This window comes from Brachyistius frenatus, unplaced genomic scaffold, assembly GCF_029030835.1.
Source record: "Brachyistius frenatus isolate BFR_SWC_R1_liver_20210118 unplaced genomic scaffold, ASM2903083v1 Contig_151, whole genome shotgun sequence".
In the NCBI taxonomy this organism is placed as follows: domain Eukaryota; kingdom Metazoa; phylum Chordata; class Actinopteri; family Embiotocidae; genus Brachyistius; species Brachyistius frenatus.
Window position 1 is genome coordinate 687,578 of NW_027210750.1, and position 24,206 is coordinate 711,783.

At 48.8% G+C, this 24,206-nt stretch overlaps 1 protein-coding gene across 3 annotated transcripts in view; it reads right to left on the reverse strand.

Moving 5' to 3' along the window:
* Positions 1-24,206, reverse strand: part of LOC138631219 (caskin-2-like) — a 30,097-nt gene that overhangs the window by 2,743 nt on the left and 3,148 nt on the right. Inside the window, exons 3-20 of one of the 3 annotated variants that reach the window (XM_069716024.1) lie at positions 14,750-14,801; positions 12,184-12,281; positions 11,190-11,335; positions 10,505-10,600; positions 10,221-10,351; positions 9,904-10,012; positions 9,527-9,635; positions 8,443-8,537; positions 7,868-7,985; positions 6,936-7,109; positions 5,316-5,452; positions 4,282-4,348; positions 3,929-4,026; positions 3,656-3,766; positions 3,038-3,139; positions 2,824-2,962; positions 1,069-2,739; positions 241-529 (exon numbers count right to left, since the gene is read on the reverse strand). In XM_069716024.1, the coding sequence (XP_069572125.1) occupies positions 241-529; positions 1,069-2,739; positions 2,824-2,962; positions 3,038-3,139; positions 3,656-3,766; positions 3,929-4,026; positions 4,282-4,348; positions 5,316-5,452; positions 6,936-7,109; positions 7,868-7,985; positions 8,443-8,537; positions 9,527-9,635; positions 9,904-10,012; positions 10,221-10,351; positions 10,505-10,600; positions 11,190-11,335; positions 12,184-12,281; positions 14,750-14,801 (3,742 nt within the window). Of the gene's footprint in view, positions 1-240; positions 533-1,068; positions 2,740-2,823; positions 2,963-3,037; positions 3,140-3,655; positions 3,767-3,928; positions 4,027-4,281; positions 4,349-5,315; positions 5,453-6,935; positions 7,110-7,867; positions 7,986-8,442; positions 8,538-9,526; positions 9,636-9,903; positions 10,013-10,220; positions 10,352-10,504; positions 10,601-11,189; positions 11,336-12,183; positions 12,282-14,749; positions 14,802-24,206 lie in introns of all 3 variants that reach the window. The other 2 variants (XM_069716023.1, XM_069716025.1) reach the window with 2 other exon arrangements.

A 24,206-nucleotide genomic window follows, 5' to 3' on the forward strand; every position in this document is an offset into this window, starting at 1 on the left:
CTGGAAAAGTGCCACACAACAAACGCACATTACACACAAAAATACAATAAATATGATGCGAATACAAGCGGACTGAAGGGGGCGCTGGACGGTAGGTCGAGGAGGGGTCACTATAACAAGAGTTATCAGGGGGGGATGGATGGGTGGATCATCTGGGGAGGGTAATTAATGTAAACATGAGAAACAGTTCAGATGTTGTCTAACAAGTGGATTCAGGTCTCGTGACCGAGGTGGTCTCACCTGTCCGAGTTGTCCTCCTGGTTCAGTTTTCTCTCGACGGCCTTCAGGGCCGCGGCCAGAGACGTGCTGGTCTGATCCAGTCTCTGCTGGACCACCTCCGTCCCGCAGGACGACTCCGGGACAAGGCCCGGACCCACCGCACACACCTCAGGCCTCGCCGCTGCCAGAGATGGGCTCTGAGGGGCCTGTGGGGCCGCGGCCGGAGCCGGGGGCCCATGGGCGGGGGAGGACGGAGCGGCGAAGGCCAAACTTTGAACCACACTGACAGTCACAGTGGGAGAGGAGAGTCCTGCTGGAGAAGACAGACATATGACAGCAAGTCAGTTTAAGTCCAACACAGAGACCGGCAAAGTCCAAACATGTCCCAAGTACAAAGTCAACGTCTAGACCAAGGTACCAAAGTCAAAAACAGAAGCAACAGCAACAAGTCCCAAACTGAGACAAGCAAAGTCCCAACGTGTCCCATGTACAAGTTCGGTGGCAGCAAGTTCCAAGTTGAAGCAACAAGTCCAAAAATTAAAGTTCCAGGTCTGGAAAAAGAACTGATAAGAAAGAGACCAAAGTCGAAGCGCAAATTCAAGTTCAAGTGAAGACCAACAAGTCACAAGTCAAAACTAGAAGCATTAGCAACAAGTCTCAAACCAAGACCAGCAAAGTCCCAACACGTCCCCAGTTATAAGTCAATGGCAGCAAGTTCCAGGTCCGGACCAACAAGTTTGGAGAAAAGAGCAAAGCAAAACCCAACAAGCACGGATTCAAGAGCGAAATGTCTCTTTAATGACTCCTTAAAGGCTTTAATGACACAGTCTGTTTGGAAGGTTTTCTTACCCTGCGCCGCCAGCAGACTGTGGCGGACAGGTTTTGGAGCGACAACAGGAGGTTTCGGGGAGAGTGGAGGTTTGATGGGGGACCCTGTCGCCGGACTGGCTGGCCTCTCCACACTGGCCTCATTGATCCTCAGACTGAACTCCTCCTGGTTCCGGGATGGAGGCCTGCTGCTGCCAGACTCGGACTCGGCTGTCCCCTCGCCGTCTCTGCTGGGGGAGTCCCCGCCCTGCTCCTTGTCTTTGGGTTTGTGTCGGCGCTTCACCGTGTCCGACTCCTTCAGATTGAACTCGGGCACCTCCAGACTCTTGGCTGCTTGTTTGTCCGGAGGCTCCAGCACGGCCTCGGCCCGGGGCGGACCCGGAGCTTTGGGCCTCTGTTTGATGGTCAGGTTGCCCTCCTCGGCAAAGGGGATGCACTCGCTGGAGCTGTTCTGGGGCGACGAGGACCGATCCAGTCCCCGGCCTCTTGATTCTTCTTCCTCAGAGTCCGACTTCACGCCTCGGTCCAGCTCGGTGCTGCTGCCGGTCTGCGTGGGAACACATTCACTCTGCACCCTCCTCCTCGCCCCCACAGCCTCTCTGGGCTCTGCGGAGTTCAGAGAGGGTTCAGGCGGCCCCTGCTGGACGACGTCTGGTTTTGGTCCTGGGGGGTTCTTCCCCTCTGTGCTTCCGTCCAGAGAAGCCGCGATGCTCCTGACGCTCCCCGGGCTGTCGGTCACCACCCCGCCAGAGGACGACGTCGTGCTGCTGTCGCTCAGCTCCCCGCTGGTGGTGCTGCTCACCGAGCTCAGTCTCTTCGGAGGGGGAGGAGGGGGACCTTTTTTTCGGGCCCGGACCGCAAACGACTGACTGCGTCCCACGTTCTTCTCCGGGCTGGACTGTAACCGAGCCAGCTGGCTGCGGCCGGGCTTGCGGGTCAAAGTGGCGTAGGACGCCAAGTTTCCAGCAGGAATCGTCGGCTCCTCGTCATCTTCATCGGGCTCTCCGTCCGACAGAGCGTAGCGGGTCATGCTCTGAGTGCGCCGCTTGGGTAGTGTCAGGGTCCTAGTGTGGTTCTCGGACCTGGGGGATGAGCTCAGGTCGGTGGAGCCACAGTGAGAATGCAGGTAGCTGAAACCCTTCAGCGCCGGGGAGCCGAGAGGGGAGGGGCCTCGAGAGCCACACAGTTTGGGCTTGGCTGGGATGGCCGGATACTTGAACACGGTGGCTGTACCCAGAGGCACCTGCTTGGGCCTCTGGTCCCAGCCCTCGGGGAGGTTCCGCTCCTTGGCGGGGCTGCCCTCCAGGCTCTCCTGGGACCAGCCGTGGGGGGTGATGGAGGCCGTGGGAGGCTCCTGGGAGCGTCCTGAGCCTCTGGACCGGGCATCGATGCTCTCCTGGCTCTGGGACATTCCCACTGCATTCTTCATAGCCAGACCTTCCTCGCAGCCTCCGTAGTGGCCGGACATGGCCGTCTGGAGCTCGGCGCTCAGATCGCTGTCCTGGAAGGTCAGCATCTTGGGAGTGTGCGGCGAGGAGCTTTCCCCACCAGTGTCGGGCGGCTCGATGGTGACCAGGTGGAGGGCTCCCGGGCCTCTACGCCGCAGCGTGCCTTGGCCTGACTCCGCCTGAAGAATCGCCCTCTGGATGTCACAAAGCTTCCTCACCGCCAACATCAGCTTCTTCTGGTGGCCTGGATGGAAAATTCAAGCATCAGAACCAAAAGTCCGAACGGTCATACCGAACACAACAACATGAAGCTCCATTGTGTCTGTACCCAGCTTGGTGATACCGATCTCCTGCAGGTCCTCCCACGTCAGGTCCTTGACGATGCTGATGGAGTCGTAGCCGTTCTCCGAGAGTTTCTTGTGGTACTGCGGGAGGCCGATGGCACTAAGCCACTCCCCGAGGTCGGACTGTGAGGGGAGGGAGCATAGGTCAGATTAGTGTGTTCGCCGGCAGCACATAGGTACACCACCTGTGGGTCTTACCGGGATGTACTCCGGCAGCCACTCGGGGATGTTCAAGTTGTTGATCTCGATGGAGATTTTCTTGCGGTGTCCCGGTTTGGTGACACCGATGGCAGTCAGATCCTGCAGACACAAGGTAGGTAGGTAGGTAGGTATATACTTTATTAATCCCCGAGGGGAAATTTTTTTTCAACAAGAGACATGAGTGAGACAGTCAGGACAGGAGGTGGACACGCAGTCAGAACAGGAGGTGGATTTCTTAGAATCCTCTTCGTTGAATCGAAGTCACGCTGGATTTCGTTCTATTTCTGCACACTTACGTCACCGCAGTCCCGTTTGTATCGAGGAAAATGTACCAAAAAAATAAGCTTTGGGAACTTCAAATGTTCCTACAACAAGGACGAACTCCCTCCCACTGTTCTTAAAAGTGTAAATCGTTCCTGAAAACATTGAATCGCAGGAGGACTGTTTGTGTTTCTGTCTCTGTTACGGTGCATTCGGGTCAATTCTGGATGTGCTTGAGTCTTCCTCAGATCCGGGTCTCTTTTTCAGGTTTGTATTGGTTATGTTGCACCTTCTCAATCAGTGTGACGAAGTCTGGTGCGTCTGTCTTTTATGGACCAGTGAGTGTCGGCTCACCTCCGGAGTCATCCTGCTGATGGTCGGCACGTCGTATCCGGCACTCAGGAAGTTGGCGGTGTATTGATCCAGCTGGAAGTCGCTCAGCCACTGATAAATGGCCTCTGCATCCTAAAGCGCGCACACACACACACACACACACACACACACACACACACACACACACACACACACACACACACACACACACACACACACACGCACACACCAGCGGCAGGCGTTAAAGTTTGTATGATAACCTCACAGTGTTTCGGCCTCGGGTTGCATCGTTACCTTCCCCTCCAGCAGCTGTTGAGGTCGGACGAACTGCTGGGAGAAGCTCTGCTCTGCAGGACGCTGCACTGTTACCGTCTGCCTGCGAGGAGTCCCGCCTGCAGGACAGCAGCACAAATAAATATTTACATCGACAGATTCCCTACAATTAAACTGAAGAAGCAGTTAACATTCACATGAGATACACGGCGGCTGTTCACAAATAAAAGGTGATTTAATGAAACACATTTTAATGTTATGATAAAAACATGTGATGATAGATAAAATCTTCTGTCAAACCACACGCCACTTTACTTTATCTGAGTGTTTCCATGACAACAGCAGCAGGACATGGTCTAAAGGATGAGGAGTACCTGCAGGATGATCGGGCTGCTTGTTCAGGTCTGCTGAGTTTCCCGGGTCGACAGCAGGGGGCACCGGCTGTACGCACAAACACGAACCTCAGAGTCAGAGTCTTACTCACAGGAAACAAACTGAACTTTATGAAAAATAACTTTAATAAAAAAGTCAAGAGATCAGAGAGAAAAACTTTAAAAGTGAAATTAAAACAGAAAGATGTTTGATAATATGTTTGATGAAATGTAATAATAATCTCAGTTTGTAAAGAAAGTTCAAATCTGATGGAAACATCATCACAGGAAGGTGTTGAGTGGAGCAGCAGGGGGCGCTGCTGTTCTCTCTGAGCCTGGAGATATTAAAGTGGTGTTATTAAAAATAACTGTAATAACTGTAACAGTCCTGTTCATATACAGGCACTTTTATGTTTTTATTATGCAGCAAATAAAACAGAAACAAATTTGAGAGTAAAAAAGTTTGTAAGTAAAAATATTTCAACTGAGAATTTAATTATTTGGATTGCAAACAAATTTTACAGTAAAGTTTTGTTCGTTTTGGTCACAGAATTCATAATTTTGTGTCACAAAAACTCGTGTGCGAGTTGAGTTGGATTTAGTGGGCGGGGCCTTCGCTGATGGATGAGACAGAAATTTGCATTGGTGGGTGTCTGCAGCCATGCTGTAAGTAAACTCCCATCAAATCTGTGTTTAGGCCCCGCCCACTACATCCAACTCAACTCGCAAACAAAAAAACTAAATTATGAATTCTGTGACCAAAACCAACAAAACTTTACTCTAAAATTTGTTTGCAATCCAAATCATTTAATTCTGAGTTCAAATATTTTGACTTACAAACTTGATTTTTATTTGCCGAGACTTTAACTGTTATTATTTGCTGCATAATAAAGACTTAAAACTACCTCCGTGCGGATTTCTGTGACACTGAAGGAATCTTAAAACGGGAAGATTCTCAGGCAACTTCTGAACTGCATTTTCGAAGCAGGTTTATTTGGGTGGAGTTCGTGTCTCCATGTCAGCAGGTGTATCAGTACCTTGCTGGTGTTGTCATGGTGACTGGCATTGTGCTGGAGTCCGTTGGGGGCGTGGTTGCTCTCGGTGCTCTGCCCGCTGCCGGCGCTGCGGGTGCTGCCGACGCTGCCGGTGCTGCCGACGCTGTTCCTGTCTCCGGCTGCAAACGAAAAACACAAACGTGAACTCCTGATGTCCAGCAGGGGACGCGGGGGGGAGGGGGTGGGAGGGGATGTCAGGCTGAAGGAAGCAGCAGAGGATCTGTGAGGGGAAACGGGGCCGACGGGCCTGCAGGGGCGGAGCTTAGGGGGGATGACAGGGCGGGATGCAGGAGAGCACAGCTGATCATACAAACACAGCTGATCATACAAACACAGCTGATCATACAAACACAGCTGATCATAACGAACACAGCTGATCATAACAAACACAGCTGATCATAACGAACACAGCTGATCATAACAAACACAGCTGATCATATAAACACAGCTGATCCTATAAACAGCTGATCATAACAAACACAGCTGATCATAAAAACACAGCTGATCATAACAAACACAGCTGATTATAACAAACACAGCTGATTATAACAAACACAGCTGATCATAACAAACACAGCTGATCATATAAACACACAACGTAACTCTTCAGATTCTTTTTAAAACTTCATGCAGCAGCTTCCTGACATTCGACTGACGGTTTTTATCTGTGACATCACAGTGTCCGGACGAAGCAGAGCGACAGTTTTAATAATGGAGGCAGGAGCTGGTGGCGCCCCCTGTGGCAGCAGTGAGGACAGCAGGCATTACTGGCCGCGCGTTCAGCCTGAAGCAGATCATACAGTGTTTGGACCCGACACACCAAGACGACCTTTAACCTCACCTGGAGGTTTTATCATGTGACCAACTGCTGAATTATTTAGTCTGCAGCTCTGCAGTAAGACGTGTGGTGGGTCTTAATGGTCTTGGTGGTTGTGGTCTTAGTAGTCTTGTGGTCTTGGTGGCCTTGGTGGCCTTGATGTGTGGGGTCCTAGTGGTCTTAATGGTCTTAATGGTCTTGGTGGACCTAGTGGTCTTGGTCCTAGTGGTCTTGGTGTGTGGGGTTCTGGTGGTCTTGGTGGTCTTAATGGTCTTAATGGTCCTAGTGGTCTTGGTGTGTGGGGTCCTGATGCAGAGCGTTGAGCGGTGCAGCTTCAGAACAGCCGGAGGACAAGCTGTGGTTGGAGCCTCTTACCATGACACGAGTCCCTGAGAACCCAGATGTCCTCGAAGGGACACCCAGACTGGGACAGACGGCTCGGGGACAAACCTATCGGACACAGAGACTCTGGTGGACTCGGTTCTGAGGGGGAGGGGGAAGGGGAGTGGGAAGGGGAAGGGCAAGGGGGGGGTCTGAATGAGGAGGTGAGTGTGTTACAGGACAGATTAGCCAGGAAAGACCTGCTAGGACCTCTGATGGAGTCACGTCAGAGGTCAGAGGTCAGAACACACCTGTACGGGTAACGGTCACCTGGATCAGACCTCAAACATCTCTGTTAGAGTGTGTCCATGTGTGTGTACCTGTGTGTGTGTGTGTGTGTGTGTGTGTGTGTGTGTGTGTGTGTGTGTGTGTGTGTGTGTGTGTGTGTGTGTGTGTGTGTGTACCTGTGCCAGTAGTGAGCCCGTTGACTAGCGGCAGCGCCGTGTGGGCGGGGCCAGCGTACAGAGTGTAGGAGTCGTCGGTCTGGGGGGCGGAGCTGATGCTGGAGGAGGGGGGGGCTCTGGACAGCAGCTGCTGGCGCTGGGTGGGCAGAGAGGCGTGCCGGGAGAGGGTGCCCCCTACAGGGCGAGACCAGGTAGGAGGAGGAGGAGGAGGAGGAGGAGGAGGAGGAGGGGTTAACAAGCTGATGGTTAGAGATGGAGGTCAGAGGTCAGAGGTTATGGATGGAGAGATGGATGCAGGAAGGAGGAGGGCGGAGCATGGGATGGTCTGGAAGCAGGCGGATTAGTTCCTAACTCGGGGGCTCCTTTTAATGCCATCACTTCCTGTGTGAGGTGAACACGGTGGGTGTGAAGTGGAAATGAATCGCACTAACAGACGACGTCCGGGACACAAACATCATCGATGACTCACTCGCTGATCTAAAACGATCTGAGGACGTTTTCCAAGTGTCGTCTCTTGATCGACGTCAAGACACCAGCCGGGTCCGACTGTCACCACCGAGTTCGACCGGGACCTTCTGAGGGTTGTTAGCGTTGTTAGCTGATCATTGGTGTGTTTAGCTGATGTTTCTCTGCTTCCAGTTTCAGGTCCACGGTGAAATCACTGATGTTCACGTACCAGTGGTCGCGTTAACTCGGGTGATGACGTCGATCAGGAGAAGACACTGAATACTTCCTCACCGTGCTGCGTTCAGGAACATTCTGAACTTATTGATCCCACAATTTTCCTGCAGCGTTGCTACGGTAACTAAAGTAGAGAATCTTTCTTCCACTCGAAGAACGCGGCGGACACCTCGTGGGGGGGGGGGGGGGGGGCGTTTTCAGAAACTCCTGCGGCGTCTGAGGTTTAGAAACGTTGGGAGGAAGCGACTGACCGTTCCTCCGGCTGATGACCTCCACGATCGACGGAGGGAAGAAGCCGACTCGGTCCGTCCCTCTTTGGGTGTCGTGGATGTGTCCCTTCCAGCGTCCGTCCACGTGCTGCTCCAACACCTGCAGACAGGTCACGTTTAAATGTCACAGTTTACACCCAACCTTCCCGTCACATGACTGCAGCCGCTAAGTTAGCCTGACCAAGACATGGTTAGCTTCTAAAGGTTGCCTGACATGATATTAGCCACTAAACTAGCTTAAAACATAATGTTATTTGCAGTATGAGCCTAAACAAGACAACGTTAGCAGCTACATTAGCCTAAAGAAGATTATGTTAGCTGCTGGTTTCCAAAAAAGATGTTAGCTGCATAAAGACTATTAAATAAGACTGCTAACTGCTACATCAGTCGAAACCAGACAACACCAGCTCGAGTTCTCGGAGCCAGCCCCTGGTGGCCCCCGGTGGTATCGACCTTTAAGGCTAAGGATGTTTTTTTTAAACACTCGATGTTCCAAATTAAGCTTCATCTTCATCCGTTCTGTCCCGTTAACCACCGCTAGCCGCGTTTCGTCTCACCGTGATGACGTCTCCGGCTCGGATGTTGAGGGCGGTCGGGTCGTGGAGGTTCCAGTAGTCCTTCAGAGCTCTGACCTGCAAAACACCCGTCGCATCTGTCCAGGAAACAGGAAGTAAGTCCACAGGAAAGGGTACGTTAATTTATTTCATTAAGAAAACAGCCTCATTAGAGACGACAGCTGCTGTTCAAACGGGGGAAAAAAAGATCTTTAAAGTGATAAAATGCCTCTTTCAATATTAACCTGACCATTATTTAAGATCTACATTTCAGCAGTTGAGAAAAAAGTATTCACATAATTCAGGGCTTTTAATTTGAAACGAGGGCTTTAAATTTGAAACGAGGGCTTTTAATTTGAAAACTCACATCAAGCAGCTTGAGTGTTGATTGTATAAGGAGTATGAGTAAGTAAACGAAGGGGTGACTTCAGATGCAGAAAAATCACAGAAAGCACAACATGCTCCCCTTTCAAAATAAGAGCGCCAATGAGGGGATTCTTAAAATGTCGACACATTTAAGGCCAAAATGTGTCTTTACTTTGTATTTAAAGACTCAATGGTGACTTCCTGTGCTTCCACGAGGATCCAGAGAGGAGACAGGGACGTGATAAAAATACCAGAGTGAGTAAACACTGATGAAAACAGAAGCTAAAACACACCGATACACTCCTCCCAGACCGCCGACACATCAATAATTAATCCACAGCGCGTGCCGGCTAAGTGTGTACGAGTTATTCATCTCAGCGCCAGTAAACAGGACGGGAAAGTCTTGAGTCTCTTCTCAAACACAGGCGCTCATTATTCCCCGAGTCTGTTCCCACAGGAACTTCAAAGGGCTGCAGGATTACAGAGCGCGCTCACACCGTACGCACGACTCCGCTGCGTTCGAGGCCGATCGGTCTCTTTGAAGCTGCGAGAGCCGACAGATAAGAGTTTAACGTTACGTAACCCAGAACTTGAACAGCTCAGGTGGAGCTCAGAGAGGAGACAAGAGGAGCTCGTGGGACAGAGAGGAAGAGAGTTTAACACGGCCAGAGAGCTGATAAAAGGAAGTGACATCACAGACGGGAAGCGTGTTGGCTCTGACCTCGCAGCAGCTGCTTGATGTCCCGGCTGGCGTGCGACGTGGTGAACTGGTTGACGATGTCCAGCGCCGACTGGTTGTAGGTGTTCCGGATGTTCACGTCCACTCCGGCCTGGACGGACGACAACACACAGCGACATCACTTCCTGTCACTTCAGTTCTTTCGACACTTCCTGTTTTAGTTCGGACTGATCTGATTACATCCGTCAATCAAACCCGAATCCAGAAAATTCGATACCAACAGGATTTTGTCATCGTGTTGGTATCGAAGTCTCGTTTCTCCCGACATCCTGAACTGTTTTTGACCGCGCTGAAGTTCGTACCTGTTCGATTTCTAAACAGTGTGACGCATCTTAACGCTGTGATGAAGAGGAACTCACGTCCAGCAGCAGGCGCACCACCTCGGTTTTCCCGTACAGGGAGGCTTCGTGCAGGGCGGTTCCAGACTTGGTGGTCTTGTTGATGTCAATGCCGGCATTCAGCAGCAGACTGCACGCACACGCACACGCACACACACGCACACACGCACACACACACACCGTCACCAACTGTAATTTCTATCATCTTGTTCGATGTCGTTTCGATAATTGTTCTCGATCTCTTTGTGCTCCTGTCTTCATATGAAATGATCTCCTGTTTTATTGCTTTTGTTTTGAACAGTGATGTAATAAATGACCCGTCGTGGCTGATGTCTCACCGGATGATGTCTTTGTGTCCGTTGCGGGCGGCGAGGTGAAGAGGAGTGGTGAAGGCGGAGTCTGTCGGCTCCTTCCTCTCTCCCTCCAACAGCGCCACCACCATGTTACTGCTGAGCAGCAGCTGGGCCACCTGACGGGGAGGGAGGAGGGTGTGGGGGTGAGTCAGAGGTCATCAACATGATTGATTATCAATCATCGAGTCTACAGAGGTCAACTTTCCAGAGGAACAGGAAGTACAAAGCAAAAAAAAAAAGGAAGACAAAAAGAAATCAAAGTGTCTCACCTTGACGCGTCCGAACTCACAGGCCAGATCCAGAGGAGTCTTCTTGGCCTTGTTAACCAGACACGGGTTGGACTGATGCTGCAGCAGCATCTCCGACTGAAACACAGAACACAGCAGGTAAACAGTTGCTATCAATGCTAACCGGCTAACATTAGCGACTCCACTAAAATTAAAAAAATATTTCGCAGAGAGAGATGTTTGTATCAACTTTCATGAGTTTTTGAATATGATAAAGCCTCCAAAAGTGCATTTAAACTTTCAGGAAAAAAAAGAATAATTTTACGAATAACAATAACACCTTTGGTGCTTCGGCCCTAATAAAATGTGTCCATCAGTGATCTCGGTGTTGTTAGCTAAAGTCACTCCTTCTTATTAGTTTTCTGGAGGTCCATCTGAAAATAATCCCTCATTCATTAGAAAAGAAGATTCAAGAAGACCTGTTTTTGGGGGCGTGTCTGTTTCATTGAGCTCATCCAAATATGGTCACTTCCTGCTCCAAACTAGCAAAGATGGCGACAGACAGAATCTGAACTGGAGGCTTCATAAAGTTCACAAACCAACGGGCGACCTCACTGCTGGTTGGTTTAAACTCAGCGGTTCATTTAGGGACAATAAGAACAAACTAAACCCCAGAACTAACCGGACCAAACAGTCTTCATGGTTCCAGTCTGGGATGTGGACTCACCACTTCGTAGTGTCCGTACTGAGCCGCCAGGTGCAGCGGGATGTGTCCGTCCAGAGAGACGCCGTTCACTGACGCGCCGGAGCGAAGCAGCGTCAGGACGGACTCCGCCTTTCCCTGCCAGGCAGCGTAATGCAGCGGACGCATTCCTGCAGGGGTCAGAGGTCAACACGTCTCATTAGGGTTGTGACAGGGTCAACAAAAGATGGAAAAGTGTCACGCAAAAACGAGACCACCTGGTGGAACATCTGACAACTAATTAGGTTTCCATGGCAACAGATCAGTAACACAATTGGAAATAAAAAATAAAAAATCACAACTAAAAACCTAAACTTTAAGCTGGTTCTAACACTAAAACAGATCCAGACTAAATGTCCTCATAAAGATGGTTCTTCACCTCCTAACACAGTTTCACAGCTGCACATTCTTCATTAAGGTTTTTATTGAGTTAACAGAGTCAGCACACACACACACACACACACACACACACACACACACACACACACACACACACACACACACACACACACTGATGTGAACGAGCTGCAGTGAACGCAGCACACGTCAGCTGTTAATCTGCTGTGATGTTCTGAACCAGCTGATGATATGTAACACACACACACACACACACACACACACACACACACACACACACACACACACACACACACACACACACACACAGAGAGGTCATGTGACTGACAGAAAATTAAGTTTGTTGTTCAGCAGTGAAAGGTTTCCCCAACATTTAAAGCAGCTGACTGATGGTTCAAACAGGGGCTAACATCCCATAATATCACGAGTTCACAGTGTGGACGTCCTCTTTTTCGAACAAGATAACTGAAATATTTTACTGAAAGACAGAGTAAGAGCCAAATGTTCGTCTTCTTCTGAAGGAACTTAAAAAAAAAAAAAACTCAGGAGTTTTATTTTTGAAAGAACGTCTGAGTGACTTCCTACAGTGAGACTGGCCGAGTTAGACGGCCGAGTGTCTCACCGTTGCTGTCCTTGACGTCCACAGTGGCCTGAGCCTCCAGCAGGGCGGACAGCAGCTCGGGGGTCCCTGTGAGGGCGGCGTGGTGCAGGGCCGAGAACCTGGCAGGGGTCAAAGGTCACAGCAGAGAGAGAGAGAGAGAGAGAGCGTTAACAATTTATAAAATGTTTTAAAGTCTCTTTTGGACCAACAGTTTCACGGCACGTAAATAATCTGCTGCCCCTCATCTGGGAGAAAACTGTTCACAGTTCGCAGCCTCAATATGCTTCTAAGGAATACAAATTCAAAACCAGATATAAATGTTCCCGAAGAAAACTCGACGTAAATGTCACCGTCAAAGTAACCACGGAAAAGAACTTCGTCTAAACGTGACAAGAGGAAAACTCAACTCTAATTATTTTGGACAACACCACCAGAGAAAAAATATTCTGCTTTTATAATCTCAGGAATTTCTTCCACGTTCTCCGACTGCGTTGCAGCGTAACGAAGTCTCCTGCTGGTCAAAAGCCTCAGCTGAACAGACCAGAAGACTTCATCATTCTCCTCACAAGAAATCAGTTCTGTGTGTGTGTGTGTGTGTGTGTGTGTGTGTGTGTGTGTGTGTGTGTGTGTGTGTGTGTGTGTGTGTGTGTGTGTGTGTGTGTGTGTGTGTGTGTGTGTGTCCAGGAAACGAAAGGCTGACTCAGCGCTGTGCGTCTGGACTCGCTGGATGAACCAACAGAAATGAGGACGCTTGAGTTCCTGTGAGTCAGATGGAGACCTGCAGGTACAGGTAACCTGCAACACACCTGGAGCAGGCATGGCTATGGTGGCCACGCCCACTTTCACTACAGCTCCTCCTCCAGGTCAGGGTTTCATTTGAGAATTAACTCTCAGAAAATAACTATAGTGACTCTTTTTAAAAAAAAAATTAATTTTCTGATCCTTTTAGATGAACTCAGGACACACACACACACACACACACACACACACACACACACACACACACACACACACACACACACACACGGCTCTGTCAGAGGAAGTAAAGCTACAGGCTACATGTCAGTAAATGAAGCAGCAGAGAGGAGAATAAAGACGGGGGTGGTGGGAGGGGGGTTAGTGCTGCCTTTCTCCGGGTTGCGTAATGCAGGCGATGCATTCATGGGGCCGCGGTAACAGACAGCGCCGCCGGCAGCTCCACCACAAATGGACGGATCAGAGCGAGACTTCAGAATCAGGAGGAAGGGGGCGGTCCCTTCATCAAAGCAGAGGGGCGGAGCTACTTCTTAATCAGTTTAGGAAGCCTCGGGTCATTTCTAGTTTAGATACTAATTCTAAACTTTATTGACACCTCAGTTAACAGGACAAAAAAAACATGAAACATTCTGTTTCTCAGACGTGAAGGTTTGAGGTCCGTCTCTGTCCTCATCACCTGACACCCCCCCGCCCCCCATGTGACCTCACCTCCCATCTCCACTAGTCACTAAGGAGGAGGAGGAGGAGGGTGGGGGGGGGACCATCTCCACAGAGACCCCCCCTTCCTCCCCCTCACTGCTGGTGTCATCAGTGCAGACTGGAATGCAGTGTGGTGGCATCAAATACACACACACACACACACACACACACACACACACACACACACACACACACACACACACACACACACACAGAGAGAGAGAGTTACACACATTTCTGCTGATAGTGTCACATTCCTGCAGAGAACCGACCAATCACAGAGCTGCAACTCTTCCTCCGACTGTCTGCAGGACTCCATTGAGGAGGAGGTGGAGGGGGGGGGGGGTCCTGATGACCAACAGCAGGTTAAATCGATTGGTTCCCCACAGACCTCCCTCAAGGTGCTTAATGGTTCATCTGTTCTTCATTTCCACCAAAAGTTCCAGGAACCAGACTGATGTCCAGGAACTAGACTGATGTCCGGGAACCAGACTGATGTCCAGGAACTAGACTGATGTCCAGGAACCAGACTGATGTCCAGGAACCAGACTGATGTCCAGGAACTAGACTGATGTCCGGGAACCAGACTCCTCTGTCTGTCAACATTAAGTCATCACGCCTCCTCTCTTATTGTCCACCCCTCTGCTCTGCGACCTTTGACCCTGCCGGCCCCCACTCTGGCCTCTGAGGGGCAAACAAAGCAGGGCGCCTCTTGACCGCGTCACCGCGGCGACGAGTGGTTTTACGGCGCTCTTCGTCTCAGCTTTTGTTTGGCGTCGAAGAAGAAGAGCTGCAGCTGTTTGATGAAGTGAGGAAGACTCTCAGGAGTCACTTCCTGTCTCTTCATCTAAATCATCAGCTCAACACTGTCACACTGAACAAACTGGACACACTTCAAAATAAAAGCACTTCCTTTGAACACAAAACTGCTGCACAGGAATATTTAAACTAAAGAATTTAATTATTTAAACCAAATATATGATAAATAAATGAGTCTGAAGCAGCTTTTACAGTATTTTTGTAAACATTTTTTTGAATAATTTCAATAATTTCCTGAAACAGAACCGCAGGACACTGAGAGCAACACAAGCTCCGCCCCCTGGACCTGCGGCGTGTTGACGTCATCACTCACCCGTCTGAGTCCTGGTAGTTCACGTTCAGCCTCTTGGTGGAACCCAGCAGCTCTGAAAAAAAAAACAGAAAACAGAAGGTGAAACCGGTTGGGTCGGACCGGTGGAACCGGCAGAACCAAAACATCTGGTTCCTTCATCGCAGAACATTAAAAAGAACTACGACTCCCAGGGTGCATTTCACTAATTAAACAAACTGCACATCACTAACACCTGGTCAAACGTCCAGCCGCCGAGGCTCATGGGTGGTGTAGTGTTTGGAGAGGTCACATGATCCAGGAGACTCTTAAAGGGCCAGTCCACCATTTAAAAGTTTACAAACTGGACAAAAGATGAAACCTGAAGACATGAAGTTTTATCAGAGATCTGATCAAAATCAATCGATCGATAATGTGGCGTGTGAGAGTGCAGATCCTCTCTGATCAATACAAACACAGATCTGTTATATCTCAAGAGATTCGTTCATCAGCAGAGACATAAGTCTGGAAACTAGGAACTAGATAAACACAGCAAGGTGTGGACGCAGCGTACGTTCAGTTGCATCATGGGAAATGCAGGACTGCTGTCAGAGCTGCACTCTGAACTGTTGAAGTTGTTGTTCTGATTATTAATAACTAGAAATATGACATCTGATCCTAAATACTCCTGCTGGACCTCCTGAGGAGGCTTTGTTAGCCTCCGAATCGGTCCGACCCGGTCCGACCCCTCCCTCCCCTCTGCCGAGGTCCGACAGGACTTCTCTGCAGCTCTTTGATGTCCTGCTGCTCAGCCTCATGGAGGACGTCCTCCGAGTCCTCAGACAGTCGGACGGTTGTCCAGAGTCACAGGACTGAAACCCGGTTAGCTAACCCAGTTAGTTCCCGAGACACAAACTGACCTCAGACCAGCTGTTCACTGTGAGACTCAGGAGTCCGGACTCTCTGGAGACCTGAATCAAGTCCAGGTCCTCGTCCAGACCCGGAGTATTCTCCTTCCTGTCTGAGGAGTGTCGAGTGTCTCCTCCGGCCGGTACGGACTGTAAAACGAGCGCTCCTCCTCCGTCTGCAGCAGGAAGTTGTTTTGTGTTTTATATTCAGTCTGCATCTCAATCAGACCGTTGAATGTTTAAAAAGACGTTCGTATTATTTCTGTTAAAATAATAAGAACTCTCACTAACTTCTCTGTTCTTGAAGAGGGTGAGCTGACGGGCGGTTCCCCCACTTCAGCCTGTCAGGGGTCAGCCGAGGTCAAAGGTCAGCCTGCAGGGACTGTGATGGCAGACAGCCCCGCCCCTCCTCCGATTAGACTTTAAACATGGAAGCTGCTGTCTCCACCATCTCCTCCCCCTCCCCCCCCTGCTCCTCCTTCCCCTCCACCCCCCGCCACAATAAGAGCGTTTGAAGTGGTGAAGATCTTGGGGAAACACAGCGGGCCTCCCCCCGGGGCTCGCAGCGCCGCTTTGATAATGACCTGGATTTTATAATTAATGGGAATAAATCAGCACACGAGCCGAGACAGAAGAGAAGAACCCAGACTGAACGCACAGAGAGGAAGTCGGCGCTGCTTCTCTCACTTCACTGGTAGAACGGCTGAGACGGGCTCAGTAGGAAAGTCTCATCCTCCGGTTCCTCTCAGGTTGTCCGACATCATCATTATAAATTCTCCATCCATTAGAAGTTTATTTCACATTTTAAACGTCTGTAATTCGCAACCTGAACCGTCAGACCCGACCCAATCACGTCGGTTAAGATTACTGAATTATTCCAGCGGGTCTGAGAGGGTCGGGCTCTGCGCTGCGGTGGATCAGTGAACTGTGTGAGGGGGCGGAGCCTATTCCACAGCTGTGGGTCTGACACGTCAGAAATAACAAATCTGAAGGAGGAGGAGTCTTCGGCGAAACCAGCGTCAGGTAGACAGGAAAGTTTTTATTCAAGAAACAGCTGATTTACAGACACCAGGACAGTCTGCAGGAAACCTCCACTTCCTGTCCAGGGTTAGTCGGTTTTAAGACCTGTTATACCTGATTTTAGACTGGATTTAGACTGGTTTTAAAACCGGTTTTAAAACTGGTTTTAAAACCGGTTTTAGAATGGTTTTAGCTGGTTTTAGACTGGTTTTAGACTGGTTTTAAAACTGTTTTTAGAATGGTTTTAGCTGGTTTTAGAATGGTTTTAGCTGGTTTTAGACTGGTTTTAGATGGTTTTAAGACTGGGTTTTGGCCCGATACTTCCTGTGGGGTCAGAACCTTTTGTCCTGCAGCAGACTGTTTTTACAGAACCAGGAGTTGCTGCTGCTTCGTTTCACTCTTCGACTTTCTGCCTTTAAAGTTTGATTCAGAAACATGAAGCCAAGCCTCCAACAGGAAATAGTCACCACCGGTCGATGCTAAATATTGAAGCTGCCAGTCAGCTTTAAGCCTTCATCATCATCATCATCATGTGCTGCACATTTGTTCAGAGCTATTTTTGCTGCCGTTTATGAGGCGGAGCGGTGCGGAGAGGAGCGGCCCGGAGCCACTCGGCCCGCCGGTCTACTGCCACAAGAATGCACCGAGAGGAGGAGGAGGAAGAGGAGGAGCAGGAGGAGAAAGAGGCAGAGGAGGAAGAAGAGGAGGAGGTTTTCTGCAGGAGTCTGCAGATTTGAGAGTTCTGGTTCTGGATCGGTTTCTCTGAGTCTGAAAAAGAATCTGCAGTAAAACATCTAAAATTATCCTGCGACAATCAGACGGTGATTACACGTCTGCAGGCGACGCCTCGCTCTTCGTCCTCCTCCTCCTCCTCCTCCTCCGCCTGATGATGAGGGATCAGCACATCGCTGTGGTCCGATGAAGGTCACACAGTGGAGCACTTTACTCTCCATTTTATAATCGGTAGGGACCAAAAACAGAGCTAAAAGCAGGTCAATGTTGGAAGTCTTCCTCAAATAATTATCTTGAAGTATTCTAAAATTTTCTCTTAATATTGACATTTTTGCATAAAATTATTATATTGTTCTCATCATATTTTCATAGTTTTCTGAACTTTTCATATACGTTCATTTCTGTTCTGTCAGCAGCACCTGATATTCAGAAATGTGTTCAGGTGTGACTTGAACATTAAGACTTGCATCGAGAATCAAGATTATTTTCTAAAAGTGGCTCCTACTGAGCTGCCAGTTTACTGATGAATGAAAAAAAATTGTGAGATAGTAACCCTTAACAGTAAATATTAAGGTAGTAATAGTAAATAGTAGAGGAGGAAGAAGAAGAAAAAGAAGAGGAGGAGGAGGCGGGGGGTGGTGTTGTGTTGACGGAGGCTCTCGAGGCGTGGAGCAGCTCTCAGGAACAGAGCTGGGCCTCTTCTACACTTCCTCTCCAGCACTATTGTTCCTCAGAGCTGCAGCATCTTGTTGCACCACCCCCCCGCCCCCGTCACCTCCCGTCTCCTCCCCACCCACCCACCCACACAGAGGAAACTACAAACTCACAACAGAGAAAGAGGAAAACCTCCTCCTCTCACTTTCTGAGCTTCTCCTCCTCTTTTCTTTTGTCTCGTCTCCAGACAAAATCCAGATTTAAAAACTCTCTATGCGGGTCGATAAATAAGTTCAGAGTGTTCCTGAATGCAGCACAGTGCTGCACACGGAAGATCAACAACCTTCAAGCTGGTACGTGAACATCAGCGATGTCACCGTGGAGAAACAGAAAACCTTCAACCCGCCCGCTCACAGCCAAGTGTTCCTGAGCCCGTGCAGTGATTTCCACCGATTTCTCTCCAACACTGAGCTAGCATGTTGTCATGTTTGGAGAACCCCATTGCCATGGCGCCACAGTTCAGTCGGTTTGTGTTCTCAGGATCTCAAAAGACGCAGCAAATGGACAGGAAACTGAAACAAAGTGACGAAGAGGGAAGAAGAAGAGCACACACACTAAAATCCAGCAGGGAGGGAAGGACAACGAGGGACAGGTGAACTTAATCAGGGGGCGGAGCCAACAATCACACAAAGGACAGGAAGTGATGAAACAATGGGTGAGTCATTTCAAAATCAAACAGGAAGCACAAAACCCAGACAGACCCAGGGGATGAATCTAAACATTCCTAGAGACACGTTAAAGTAACGAAGACTTTTAAATGTCAACCGACGCTGTGGTCGCTCCAGAAGACGTTTCATCACCACTCTTTGGTTTCTGCTCCACAGCTGTTCCATTAAGAGACAATTGTATGGGCAGACGAGAGCGGACTGATAACACCGACGTCACACTCGCAACGGAGCCGATAACACCGGCACCCCGGCTCGGCCCGGACCTCCTCCCGACGCTCCGCTGGCTCCACGAGAATGTAAAAAACATCTCTGCAGCCAATCAGCCGAGAGAATCTCACGTCTCCGCGAGGGCACGCAGAGTTTAACACCGAGACGTCCCGGAGGTACAAAAAGGAGCCTGAGCAGACAAAAGAAGGGGTTAAAAAAGCCCCATGGTTCACGAGAGTACTACGGTTTTATTTTGAAAAGAACTCAATGAAACAGCAGCAGCTCTGGTTTTCCTCCTCAGATGGGAAAATGAACCTCCAAGGTCCTGCAGATAAATCCAGGCGTTCGGCAGGTGATCCTCGACGCCCGACACGCCGCGTGTTTTAAACCGACGCCACACGCGTGTGCGCCGAGAGGCTTCACGTCTCCGTTTCAAATCGGTTTCAGTTCGTGACAAGCGAGAAAAAATACAAAACACAGAAACTGGATTTCTGCACGAATCACCTTTAACATTCTCCTGACAGAGGAACCAAGGGAACGTCCCAACACTCCCACTGACGACGTCGCTCTACGCACAACCGATGAAAACAACGATTCCGCGGTGGAAATCACCGCATGGGCTACTAACCTACAAAACGGCCGAATTTGAGCCGTGGAGCTACAACTAATCAATCTGCAGCTCTGATGAACGTCCCGGAGACGATTCGCCTCCAACCGCCGGGCGTTACGGTGCCTTTGCTGACTCGTCCGTTTCGGGGACTTCTAAAGTAAAAACAAAAAAACAGTGTAGTACACCCGTCCGTCCACTAGAGGACTAGAAGCCTTGTCTACGTATGAAAAGTACAGCAGCTTGTTAGCAACCAATTAAATTGGATTTAAACGTCTTTTATTCCTCAAAGAGCCTCAAAGGCACAAGCAAACGTTGTGTGTGTGTGTGTGTGTGTGTGTGTGTGTGTGTGTGTGTGTGTGTGTGTGTGTGTGTGTGTGTGTACATATTGTTCGGAGGATATGATCTCAGCTCCACACCTCTTCCTCTGCTCATGATGGACTTTTCCTCAAAACAAACCTCCATCGCTCTGAACCGTCACCGTACCAGAACCCCCCCCCCCACACACACACACACACAACACACACACACACACACACACACACACACACACACACACACACACACACACACGTGACCGGGCATGTCTGGGTGCGGCGGACCGAGAAACATTACAGTAAGAGATAAGGTGTCAAAATGAAACGACAAAAACTCTGAAAAGCATTTTATGTTTGTCGTGAAGTGAACATACAGGTTTTTAATTTTACAAAATTCACGCAATCCCCCCCCCCCCAAAAAAAAGTTGCCACTAAAATATCTCTGTGATGTGGTGTTTTTAAAAAATGTAATCAAAAAATGAACTTAGATTTTATGTAGCGACATGTTTAACCAGCCGAAACAATCCGATTTTAATTTATAAACATTAAAGAGACCCCAGTTTATAAAAAATATGAATAAATGTCATGACTTATTTGGTGGTCCACTTCTGATGACATCACCTTGTTGGTAAACACCTGGAACATTTTTTTTGTTTATGTTAAATCTGTTTTCACTTTTTGTAAAATGAATGATTAAAGAACTTTTTTCTTCTACTATGTTTTCTGACTTTCTGTCGGAGTTCTCCCTACTGTCAGCCACGACGTTGCTGTTTCCACATTCTGTTTGAAGTCCCCTGAACGCCTCGCTGGTAAAAGCGCAGCCGAGTCTGAGCGCTCCTCTCAGAGGCTCCACATACCAGCGGCGTGACATCATCTGCTGCCCAGACAATAGCTGGCAGTCTGTCCGCTCCCAGCTTCAGGAGAGGAGGAAGAGGAGTAAGAGTAGGAGTAGGAGGAAGAGGAGGAGGAGGTAAGAAGAGGAGTAGGATGAGGAAGAGTAGGAGGGAAGTCCCGTTGCTCTGGTCTCACACTTTCAGCACAGTAACAACAAGCTGAGCTGCCTACTAACATCCTGACTGACTGACTGACAGACACACACTGTCACGTCAGAGGTCATCAGTCAGACAGACGACGGCCTTCACTAACAGCTCAGAATGAGCACACAGCGAAGCAGCAAAGCATGCTGGGATCTCAGCTCCGGTATCACTCACAGCTCCAAACTCACGACCCGTTCAGCTGCAAAAACAGAACCGTATATTTTGGTGTATTTAAGGTGTATTTATCAGATTAGATTTTACAGTACAAACAGCAGAAAGACGTCAAAGACTTCTGTGTGGGACTCCTTCAAAATAAAAGATGAGGTTCAGTTTAAAGTCTGCAGTCATTGGAGAGAAGCCGACGATCGGTCCTTTGATCAATAATCAATAACTGGTTATGTCATCAAATGAAGTCGGTTTGATGTTGGACAAAGAAAAAGATGAGCTGCTCATCAAATATGTACGAGGAGGTTTATGAATGAGTCGCTTTCTGTGTGTGTGTGTGTGTGTGTGTGTGTGTGTGTGTGTGTGTGTGTGTGTGTGTGTGTGTGTGTGTGTGTGTGTGTGTGTGTGTGTGTGTGTGTGTCAGTCATGTGACCTCTAAGCTTCTCAGATAAAAAGCAAAGACTTCAGCTGGAGAGTCACAAAAGGAGAAAAACCAACAGAGAGGAGACGTTACATAACGGAGCGAATAAAGAAAACCTGCAGCAGCATCACTCTGCTGCACGCACACACACACACACACACACACACACACACACACACACACACACTCAGTATATACACAACATGGACGGGACATCGCCTCCAACCAGACTCAGGTTTTCATTTAAAGCCTCCACAGTGTGCAGGAGGAGCGCTGACGAAGCTGAGCGCGCTCAGTAGCTGCTCCTTCCAGAGGAGTGAAGAGCAGCGGTTCAGGACGCTGAGTGGACCTGAAACTGAGGTAAACACCCCCGAAACCAGACCAGAAGGAGACCGGTCCCAGCGGGTCAGAACCTTCGGAGAGAAGTCTTTCAGACATCAGAGGGCTTCATCAACATCTGAAGTTAAAGGAGTTCATTTGTGCTGATGTTGAGGAGCTGCAGGAGACGGACGTTCACTGTTTATAAAAAGTGTTCGTAGCTTCCGGGTCTGAAAAATGAGGTCGATGCAGAAGTGCTAAGCTGGTGAGCTGCAATACCAGCGAGTGCCACTAGAGGTCGGCTCCAAAAAGCCTTCGGCTCCATAGACTCCCATTCAACTTCTCTCATCAAATCCAAAGTGAATAAAATGTGTCCATCAGTTATCTCGGTGTTGTTAGCTAAAGTCACTCCTTCTTCTTAGTTTTCTGGAGGTCCATCTGAAAATAATCCCTCATTCATTAGAAAAGAAGATTCAAGAAGACCTGTTTTTGGGGGTGTGTCTGTTTGATTGACAGGCCTGTGGTGCAGTCAGGTTACAGCTATCGGTGGGCGGGACTTCATATCATCAAGGTTTCTAATCAGATCAGTCTGAAGTTAAAGAGTAAAATCAGAGTGAGACCTCCTTCCTTCTCGGACCAGAACCTGACATCCGGCGGCCCTCAGGGGCCCCCGGTCCCAACACTCAGAGCTTTGTAACCCTCCGTACAGGCTGCAGACAACCTGATTAAACATTTAGCACCTGGACGGCAGAGTCGACAGACAAACACCATCAGCTGGAACTTTGAACGTCTCTCTGGAAGGTCTCAGCACGTTCCCTCCGATCTGTCCGGTCCGGAGGACGGAAGGAACCGCCGTCCGGCCCGCATCAGCTCAAGTTAAGAGATTTGATCACGTGATTTCTCTCCAGAACCAGAACCCTCCACCACTCAGAGGACTTCTGAACCTGCTGACGAACATCCGCTCAGACGTCTGAAACCCGGAGCAGGTGTGAAGTGTTCCACCTGACGGCAGCAGCAGAGTAAAATCCTCCAAAATCTGACTGGACTTCTGCAGCAGCGTTCGACTCAGCCGATTGGCTGAGAACGGTTTAAACCCAAACTCATGAATTAAACATCCGCCGGTGTGAGACTGTGCTAGGAGGGACGGGTGGGTGTTAGTCGCCCTTCCCCACCCCCACCCCCCAAGCTCCTCTCCACCCCCCCACCCTCCCCTCCCCTCAGCTCTGTTTTGTTTCGCCTCCCAACGGCCGGCCTTTCAGACAGACGACGGGTTTACGAGGCTCCAATAATGAAACGCTGATGAGCTCCAGCTCCAAACATCGCCGTGGCGACGCCTCCTGCGGCACACTTTTGTCATAATAAGACAGATGGCCATGTTATCATCCAGGGAGGCTTAAAATGTCTGGAGCCCACCAGACTCCATGCACTTTTTAAGAGATTTGAAATTCAGAAATTCATTTCAGTTTGTTTCAGCTGATTATTGATTATTGATTGTTGTGGGAGGAGATCAGGAGTTATATGGAATGAGACAATAAAATAAATAGGATCTAAATGAATTTAAAATGTGAATTAAATATGCAAGAATGATGTTACGCAACTTTAGAAGAAGAGCTAAAGGTCGCGACCCTGAGAATCCCTCCAGGATTTCATTGTGATTGTTGTGACGAAGATGTTGGATTCTGTGGCGTCTTTTCTCTACAATTTCTATGTAATTTGAGGAGTTTTTGCATTAAAATTGCAGAAATTAGGAAACATTGCAAGAAAAGAAAATGTATAAAATAAATGATAAAAAAAAATTTGTAACCACGTCCCTGATAAAGTAAATGTGACATATCTTTCCAGAACAGACAATCTGTGAATGTAATATAGAAAACAAAGGTTACATGTGCCTTCAAAATAAGAGCTTTAAATGCTTTTTAAATCACATTCATTCAACACTAAAACAAAATTCAGTCTCTTACAGCTGGAAGTGTGGATAAAACTCATTTAACATGTTCCTCGTTCCCATCATATAGACCACATTTCCCACAAACCCCGTTACTTCCTGTTGTTGCGGTTCACAAACAGCACTTTGTTTTGATGGTGAGAAGGGGGCGGAGCCTTGACGGTTGGAAATTGTTTTATTTTGAAAGGAGACTTTATGATGTCATACTTTCAGCTGAATTTCTGTTCACGATGTTTTGTTTTTTTAAATCGCAGGAATTTTGACAAAATTATAAGATAGCTGTAAATATTGTTGATATCATTTGAATCAGCGTTAATGATTTCGATCACTAGACTTCCCGTACGTGTAAATATAAAAGATTAGAGATGAGGAGTCATCTGTGACTCCCGACATGAGCGGTTTAACTGTGGGTCAGCAGAGCAGCCGGGTGGCAGTGAGCCGAC